The sequence below is a fragment of the Pelmatolapia mariae genome, linkage group LG4 (genome assembly GCF_036321145.2).
Source record: "Pelmatolapia mariae isolate MD_Pm_ZW linkage group LG4, Pm_UMD_F_2, whole genome shotgun sequence".
Taxonomy (NCBI): domain Eukaryota; kingdom Metazoa; phylum Chordata; class Actinopteri; order Cichliformes; family Cichlidae; genus Pelmatolapia; species Pelmatolapia mariae.
This window is the reverse complement of record NC_086230.1, coordinates 13,926,220-13,936,253: the sequence shown is the minus strand read 5'-3', so window position 1 is coordinate 13,936,253 and position 10,034 is coordinate 13,926,220. Positions and strand designations below refer to the sequence as shown.

Genomic DNA, 10,034 nt, shown 5'->3' with positions numbered 1-10,034 from the left:
AGGACCTGTATATATATATATATATATATATATATATATATGTACACACACACACTGAAAGAGTCTCTGGCCCCTGTAATCATTCAGCCAGTTCACTCTGGCCATGACGAGCTTTCGTTATTCAGTTGTAATGAAAGAGAAGGAGGTCAGTCTCCACAGTAACACGAGGCTGCAGTTAAATCAAGTAGGTACATAATCTTGCTAAATCGTTTCGTTATAAAAAAAAAAATCCCTTCTTGCGCCTGCTATGCATAAAATAGTCCTGAAAAAGTAAGGAGGAAATTTTGTGGTGAAAACTGTAGATTTTCTGCACCTTTAGCAGGAAAGGAGTGATTTCATAGGCAGTGTGAGCTGGAGAATAAATACGGTTACCAAATGAACACTATTCTGATACGACCTGGTAACAATATTAAACCCTTTCCATGAGTGATATAGAAGCATATTGTAAAATGTGTCTTGGGTTGGGAAGCTGTGTTTTTATCATCCAAGTATTGAAGTTTGATGTCTGACTCCATTATTTTCACCATTTGTTCTGCTACTTAAGCAGGCATGCGTTTATCTATAAAGACAGTATAAATGCTTGCAAGGGATAGAGTACAAGGATTGCAGAGATGTGCCTTATGAGGAATATATTATTATAACAAATCAGCTTAGGATATAATATAGGGGAAAAACCCCTCAAATATTCGTGCAGGAATCAAACCAAGAAGTGTCATCTTGTATCCAAAGTATGCTTTATAACCAACGAGTCTGTGCCAACAAAGCTTTATGTCTGTATAAATCAGGCTGAAAGAAGTAATTGTTATATTTTGCCATAAAAAGATAATAAAAGATGGATAGTTTTACCTCACTTTAAATCATGATTTGTGCATTGTCATGTCTGTAAATCAGCAAGTTTACTGCAGAAATCTGTCTAGCCAGAATTTGTGAAAATTTGAAGCATTTGAAAAGACAGACCTCATTAAATTTTGGTGCGGATCCAGAACATTTCAGATGGTGACATTACAAGAAGGAGCTCTGACCGTGATGGAAGATGTGCTCTCTCAAAACCCCCAGAGACCTGTATTAAAATGTGTTTAGATACAGAGACTGATAGATGGATGGATGCACTTCCAGTAGAGTACTTTTTTTAAATACAAAAAAAGACGATGTGTCCCTTATGTATTTTATTAAACAACACTTATGTACAAATTTCATCACAGACATTTAAAATAGTACATCTCAATATAGTGTAAATGGCTTTGGGTGCATCTAGTACAAATATCCAACTCCACTATGACACTGTAAATATTCACACAACAACAAATAACCACACTTGTGAAAATCAAGCATTTTTTTATTCAAATCGTTCTTGATTACTCATATAACTCATCCATTAAGTTTTACATTTCATCGTGATTTCTGTAAAGACTGTCCGAATGCAGAACATCTGTACAGTGAAGCTTCAAACCCTCCAGACTCAAAATACAATCATGCAGTTCCCTGAGACGTTTACACCTTACCTACTTTGGTAGCCAGTTCTGGGTCAGAGGTAAGGGAGCACAGTCAGTGTGTATGCTTTGCTGCTTTTATCACACTGTCTCTTGCCAGTGAGTTTCCTACCCAAGGACCTACCCAAGGATTACAAAAGAGCCTCCATCATCCAGGTCCTCCTCTGGTCATAGGCAGTCCTTGCACAATGCCACCTGGCCATTGCGAAAGTCCCTACAGGGGCAAAGGCGTCGGTATTTGGCACTGGAGCCGGCACAGCTGAACAGCAAGGGGTCCTGCTGTAGGCTGCATTCAGCATGCTCTGCTGAGAAAGCAGGAAAGAGGTGGTTCTTCTCAGACTCCACTCCTTCACATTGAAAGTCCAGCCTGGGAACAAAGACAAAGGATGAGGACACAGTTTACAGTGTATATATATATATATATATATATATATATGCATACATATAAACTGCACTGTAAGCCACTGCGCTAATGACACTTCTTAAAGTTTGTGTGTCCTGCAAAAATCCGAGAAAGAGCAATACTTGTGATCCTGGAACAGGTTCCTGTGGAAATGTTCTGTGGACAGGTGACAAAACTTTTCAGAAAATACACAGCACAGTGTTAACACCTACTGTGCCTACTGTGAAACATGATGACCAAAACTCACTTTCTTGTCATATGAAGACAAGAAAGTGGGTAAAAATGAAGAAATTGAAGTAAATCCTGATCTTAAATCAAAATCTGATAATTGTGGAGTAGCTGTGGCTCAGGATGTAGATCAATCCCAGGCTGCTCCAGTCTGCATCCTTGAATAAAATAGTAAACGTGGGCAAGATACTGAACCCCGAAGCTGCTTCCAGTGTGTTCATCAGATGGTGGATGCTAGGTAGTTAGCACTTAGACTTAGAAAAAAGTGTTTGTGTGAATAGGTGAATGACAGATGTTGTATAAAATGCTTTGAGTGCCCAAGTAGGCCAATAAATTGCTACACCTGAGAAATATTGAGAGTTTTGTTGGAGGAACGGTTCAAATTCCCAAAGCATTGACGTGCATTCTGAAAGCAGACAGTATGAAACACCTGATGAAGCTGCAGATGAAGGAGGCTCAACATAGTACTAGACTCATGAGTTCAGTTACTTTTACCAGCATGTACTGTGAATGATTACTCAGCACGCTCAATAAAGAAATGAAACCTCTAAAACAAACTGCGTGTGAAGATCCGACCTCATTTTATGAGCAATGAATCTCTTTCTTCATGACAATTTATATATAAAAACCCACTAATAAAACCCTTTAATGTGTTTACTACGGCTGTTGTTCAGAATGACAGGGAAACAACAGAGGAAAGGGTGATCCAGTTGCTTCATCAGTACTTTGTACTACTGTATAATACTGAAACTAGAAGTGCAAATGAGGCGTGGTGCTGCTTTGATGGAATGCAATCAAATAATTATTTGTAGAATGAGCTCAGTGAGATGGACTTTTAAGATGTTACAGTTTGCAAAAAAAAAAAACAAAGAAAATAAAAAACTGCACTAGATGTTTTGGATGAGCGCACATCACAGCTGAAGTTTCCTTTTTAGAATAAATTTACATCACATTCCCATTTAAACATGAACTATGGAACTTGTAACCTTTATTTTAGTGATGCCAGCAGGATCCCTCAAATGTTTTTTTGTAAATTAACTTGTCATATTAACCTAAAAAACACTCAGATGCTGAGAAATTATTTTTTTTCTGAGCTAGGACAGGCACACAAGAGATGTGCACGCAAAAACTATTCATCACTCAACAAATTCAGAAAAATAGGACATCTTACGCGCTGAAAGTCTCCCTAATGTTAATGAAACGATACAAGGCGGGTTCGCAGATTAGTCCTGCAGTCTGGCACGCCTTCACACACGACTCGCTCTCGAGTGAAGCCACGACACGGAGTGCATTGAGAGGAGGCCAGGATGAGAAGGAGCTGGCGTTGGAGGCCCAGGTTAGAATTCTGGAGTTGGGTAGGAGGTTGAAAGGACTGGGAGCACTGCCCAACCAAGTCTGAGATGAGTTTACGGGAGGAAACGGAGCTTCAGGGGAACAAAAGTCCTGCAGGTGGAAAGAAAGGGAAAAAGTAAAATATACAACAAAAACTAAACTCTTTAATAAAAACCAGAAACATGCAATCAAACAAAGACTTTGAGATTTGAAAAAAAAGTACATTATGTTTAGCAACACGTTAAATGCTACTAAAATAATAAATGAGCTGTTAAATACAAAGAGTTGCTTATCAAAAGTGGGAAGTCCTTGTCATCCTATATGGAAATAACATGGATGTAGTCATGGCTCCCAGTAGTAAATAGGATTTGGAGGCAGAATTAGGGCTCTGGTGAGAGACTGACTAGACCCCTCCCCACCTTGCTGGGGCTATTCATAAAACCCAGGTAATAACATTTCTCTGACATATCCCTCTGGCCTCCAGACCCGTTTATTAAATAGGCTCCCAGTTCCCGTAGGCAATAACCAGACTTCCAATCTCTCAATCTCTGCTGCACTTCCACTCCTAAAAACAGACTACATTCCTGATTGCATACACATGCGCGCACACGCATATGCAGTGTTCATCAGCAAAATAAGAAAGTGTGAAAGGGGCGAGATGAGGAGACGGAGGGCTTGAAACTATATTAAATCTTCAGTAATTCTTTTTTGACATTCTTCATTCCATCAGTGACGCCATGTTCCAAAAACCAGTTAGAGAGGATTTGAGCTTTGAGATATGGCGTCATCATGAACTGGTTTCAAGCTGGAAGCAGCCATCAGAAGGTGGATCTACTGTGGTCATAAAGGGATGGACAGTTAGCAATAATACCCAGGTATGCTGTGGAATTTAAATGATGCTTAGTTGGTACTAAGGGGCCCAAAGTGTGCTAAGAAAATATCACCCACACCATTACTCCACCAGCAGCAGCCTGAACCACTGACGTAAAGCAGGATGGAACCATTCTTTCATGTTGTTTACACTAAATTCTGACCTTAACCTTCGAATGTTGCAGCAAAAATCAAAACCCATCAGTCCAGGCAACGTTTTGTATTTTCTGTTTTCCAATTTTGTAGCCCATCTGCTTCAAGCTTTGACGTGCTGTGTGTTCTGCATACCTTGACTATAAAAAGCAATTATTTGAGTTACTGTGGCCTTGTTATCAGCTTGAAGCAGTCTGGCCATTCTCCTCTGACCTCTGGCATCGATGAGGCATTTTCACTGCATTTAACTGCTGCTCACTGGATATTTTCTCTTTTTCAGACCATTCTCTGTAAAGTCAAGAGATGCTATGCAGAAAAATCCCAGCAGATCTGCAGTTTCTGAAACACTCAGACCAGCCTTTCTGGCTCAACAACTATGCTACGTTCAAACTCACTTAAATCACCTTCCTTCCCTATTCTGATGCTCGCTTTGAACTTCAGCAGGTTATCCTGGCCACATCTACGTGCCTTAATGTACTGAGTTGCTGCCATGTGATTGGCTGATGAGATACTTGCAATAACAAGCAACTGGAATAACCAAGTAACCGCCAAGTGTGTGTGTTTGCGGCCTGCTGTGTCATCACACAGACAACATTTTTAGAAAAAAAAAAATAGTGAGCTGCCATCAAACTTTATTGTATGAGGGTCAGAGAGGGGGTAGAGCTCTGCTAGAGCAAACAGAGGCGAGGGGTATTCATAGTGGGAGATAACGAGTGTGATGGTTTTGGTCAGAAAGTAGAAAAATGAGGCTAAAGGATGTGTGGAACTTGAGGAGTTAGAAATAAAATTGGAAAAGAGGAAAGAAAAGGTTTAAGAAAGTGGCAGAAAGAACAGGGAGGAGAGCCTGATTGGAAGTCTGCCCTTGTACACACCAGGCAGCTAGTCACAGTCTCAGTCAGTCACAGCATGTTGAGAGTGAGAGTGTGTGTGTGTACATTATTGTGTGTGTATTATTTCTGACAGCGGGGGAAGAGAGGGTGTCAGAGCAGAACAGAGGCTAACACATTTCCTTAACCTGCCACTGCCAGACAATATACCAACCATCAAAACATAACAGATCTCACTGAGGACAACGACATCTGTAAACATTCTGCAGATAAGAGTGTGTGTGTGTGTGTGTGTGTTAATATTTCAGATGATTTTCTTTTTTAAAATAACTTGAAAGTAGCAGTAATACCAAGAAAGAGATACGGTTAAACACATGGTGATCATTCATTTCTCATTTTGATGTGTGCAAATGTTAGAAATCAAGTACATTGCATATAAGCCAAAAAAACACCCCAAAAAAACAACAACAAAAAAACTGTGCCCATCTGTTGAGCTTGCAGCCGGTGCCAGCAAAAAGGGATTTAATTGCTGACCCAGTCAGTCTAGCAGAGGGATAAATATTGTGGACAAACAACTGAAAACTTCAGAAAGGGAACGCCTTTAAAAGTAAGGTCAGTATGTGAATTCAGAAATAAAAGCTTGAATAAGACTTGTCAAAGGTCATGTTAGGATATTTTCCCAAATTTGTTGTTTTCACTCATTCAAACACAGGATCACATGAATGCACCATCAACACGTTTCACCAGAACATTGCAACCATCAAGATAAGCAAGGACAAAGAAGCTTTCTACCACACATTTGAGAAGCACTAAAACAAGAAAATAAATACATAAAATAGGATACAGATTATTTTCAGTGTGGTTAATATTTACACTATATTGCCTAAAGTATTTACTCATTTGCCTTACATATATATGAACCTGAGTGACATGACGTTCTGAATCCATAGGGTTTTTTATGATGTTGGCCCACTTTTTGCAGCTATAACAGCTTTAACTCTTCTGGGAATGCTTACCACAAGGTTTAGGAGTGTTTAAACCTTTCTTCCAGAAGCGCATTTGTGAGATCAGACACTGATGTTGGATGAGCCTGGCTCAGAGTCTCTGCACAGACTCTGTGCAGGCCAGTCAAATTCTTCCACAAGCTCACTCATCCATGTCTTTATGGACATTTATGGCTTCGTTTACTGGTGTGCAGTCATGTTGGAACAGGAAGGGGTCATCCCCAAAAATTTCTCCATGAAACTGTCCAAAATGTCTTGGTATGTTGAAGCATTAAGAGTTCCTTTTACTGGAACAAAGGGGCCAAACCCAACTCCTGAAAATCAACCACACACCATAATCCCCCTCTACCAAACTTCACACTTGGCATAATGCAGTCAGACAATTGCTGTTCTATTGGCAACCGCCAAACCCAGACTCATCTGTTGGATTGCCAGATGGAGAAGTGTGATTCATCACTCCAGAGAATACGTCTCCATCGCTCTAGAGTCAAGTGGTGGCGTGCTTTACACCACTGCATCAAACATGTCGCACTGTGCTTGATGATGTAAGGCTTAGATGCAGCTGCTCAGCCATGGAAATCCATTCCATGAAGCTCTCTACACATTGTTATTGAGCTAATCTGAAGGCCACATGAAGTTTGGAGGTCTGCAGTGACTGACTCTGCAGAAGTTGGCCACCTCTGTGCAATTTATAAACCTATGACCATGGAAGTGATTGCAACACCTGAATTCGGTGATGTAGATGGGAGACTGAATACTTTTAGCAATATAGTGTATATATCTCTTCAAATAGATTGAATTAATAACTAAAATACTTGAAAAAAAATATGATGAAAATAAAATGCACTGGCTCAGGAACAAAGATTTAAAATGCAACAGCAAGCTCGCTCCTCTGAAACAGCTGGAGCTTCACATGAGAGCCAATTAATTCCTTTCTTCTGTCCAGGGGATTGACCCGATGAGCAGAATTGAATAAACGCATCCTTTCTGTTCTTAACCTTGTGTTTAAATGTTACGCTTCTTTTCCCCAGCCATAATCCACTCTAGGACTGAATTTACCTCTATTAAGACACTTTGAAAGGTGGACATGAAAACTATTAAGCAGAACTCTTGCATGCTGTCTCACTTACTGCTGGTATTTTTAATAAGCTAGAACATATCAGTCCATCTGACCTTTATCAAGTATGCAGGCAATACTCCTGCATTCTTATATATTAGTATATACACACATAGTCAGATTAGTCCTCTGAGGCATTTCCTAACACTGCACACATGTGTGCCTTTAGTTTGTCAGTAGCATCAACAGGCTCATGAATGTCATAATAATTGTGACATCCATATAAATTCAGGGCAAACAAACAATGACTCTGAATAAAACTGTTTGATACATCAAAACACTGCATTAGCAGCCATATTTGATTTATAATAGATATAAAAAAAACAGGTCTTAATCTATTAAAATATCTAATAAGTAGTAATAGTAATTAATGAATGGATTAAATGTATTCAGAAGCATTATTCAGTAGTTTCTACAATGGCATCATACAGTGCATAATATTAATAATTACAGAAACTGACTTTACAAAACATCAGTTTACAGCCCAGAACAAAGCGCTTATTATTCAGTTTTACATCCTCTGTCTTTTTTTACATTTGAATCATAAAGAAAATATAATATTACAGAGTATTCCCCTGAGTGACACTGGGCTTCTTGTCTCTTCATGTGACTGTCTCTATACCCTTAGTAGGTGTTAAAACAAGTTCAATACCAAAACATTAAGGGAGGTCTCACAAAAATTAGCAGTTTTATGTTCACTTATTCCATGTTTCAGTTTTCTTATGGTTTCACTGATGTATCATCAACACAACCTGATCAAGAGGATGTGCAGGTGATCACACTTTTAACTGACTGACTGTATATTAGCAATTGGCACAGTTCCCACATAAGTAATTTCCATTTTCAAGAGGAATTAAGAGAGTTTGGTCAACTAGATGTCAAGTTGTTTTGTTTTTTTTCCTCTGAACACAGTCATTATGGATCAAATGGTCTCTTAGGCTTCACTCACATTTATACAGAAATGTGGAAAAACAAAGGTGCTTACTAACTAGTCTAAAGCTGTGTAATTACCATGTTATGTGTTTTTTGTTTAATTTGCATAAAACATAATCCTTAAAAGATTCATATTTTCCTTTTCCCCTAAATGCCTTCACTCAGTGCCCTAACTTTCTAAAGACTTTTCTGGTTGCAAGATATCCAAATGGTCATGATAAGCTATAGAAACTTACAACAAATGTGAAAATCAGCAAAAACCCCAAACTTTTTATTGATCATGTTCAATATTTATCATCAGTATAATAGCCTTGGGGGACATGACTACCTAGGTTGGCTGAACAACTGGCCAAGGTCAAAGTTGATCTTGGAAAAAACATTTCAAGAAACCATACAGAGTAATATATCAAATGAAAGTGTTTGGAAAGAGCTGTAAACAATATAGTTTTTCAATAGGACGCCCTATGATGCCACAATGACACTGCAAAGTCTTGAGTTTTCAGAGCTTATGGAAGCCAATTACAGCCAATTTTGCTCCAATCATAAGGATAAAGATAATAAAATTCACCATTTTAGTATGTAATGCTTCAAGGTCATAGGTCAAAGGTCAGAGTCACATGGATTAGAGAATGTTAAAAAAAACAGGCTGACGTCAGCATGTTATAATAAAAACATTATAAAACATCAGAGTTTCAGTATAGCCCTTGCACTACAGGGGGGAGTTGCATTCCCTGAGTGCTCTTTTAAGTATAACAGTAATAAATTACTGCCTGTGTCTGTTATAAACACCAGTTCCATGAGAGCCATAAGGTTTGAGCCAGACACATAACAATGAATCTTGTGGTTCAAGCCCACATCTATTCACAAAAAAAGCAAACTGCTGGGAGGCGTCACGTGCACCATTAAATCATTGCTCTTAGATTTATTAAGCTTTGTGCCAGCACGTTTCACGATTCAAATGTTGAGCGACCCACCTGGTTCTGAATGTAAGCGTGGAGTCTTTCGAGCATTCCCTCACAGGTGTACTCGTACGGCAGGAACGGCTCCACCTGCAGACACACGTGCGTGCACAGATGAGCAAACAGTGGACAAGAGCATGCGCGCGCATGGCCGCAAAGCCAAGTCGTAGTAATTACAGGACCCCGAGCATCTGATAGTTAATCACAGTTGACACATTCATTAGCGTAATTGTGAAAGGCCTATATCACGGCACGAGCCTCGCATTAAAATCAACGACCTAATACATCACAGGTGACAGCTTTGAAAATTGATTTCATTAATTTTCGTGATGACTACATCAATATGTCAAACAATGGATTAAACCGACATCGGACCACAGGTCACGCGGCACTGAGACGGCTGTTTTGGTGACTTCTGGATCCTTTGGGTGCAGTTAATAGTGTTGCCGTAAAGACCTGTCAGTCACTGTCAGATTGTTTTCTTAAGGCACGCCATGCATAAAAACTCAAAAGAGAACACTGATCAATAGCTTTCCCTTCTTTCTCATATTTGATGCAGGCAGGGTCATAGGGAACTGATGGGAATAATGACTGTAGGTTGGAATCTTTGGAGACGGTGTTTATATCAATAACAGCATTTTTGAGGCTGACTGTGGATTGAACACATGACTAATTATAAAATATATCGGGACAGAACAGATTCTGCCGGTATCCCCGG

General features: G+C 39.3%; 1 protein-coding gene across 1 annotated transcript in view; it reads right to left on the bottom strand.

Annotated features, from left to right (window-relative positions):
* Positions 1-1,158: 1,158 nt before the first annotated feature.
* Positions 1,159-10,034, bottom strand: part of LOC134626052 (alpha-1,6-mannosylglycoprotein 6-beta-N-acetylglucosaminyltransferase B) — a 72,215-nt gene continuing 63,339 nt past the window's right edge. Inside the window, exons 16-18 of the mRNA XM_063471538.1 lie at positions 9,332-9,406; positions 3,293-3,564; positions 1,159-1,857 (exon numbers count right to left, since the gene is read on the bottom strand). Coding sequence (XP_063327608.1) covers positions 1,659-1,857; positions 3,293-3,564; positions 9,332-9,406 — 546 coding nt within the window. The 3' untranslated portion in view covers positions 1,159-1,658. The remainder of the gene's footprint in view (positions 1,858-3,292; positions 3,565-9,331; positions 9,407-10,034) is intronic.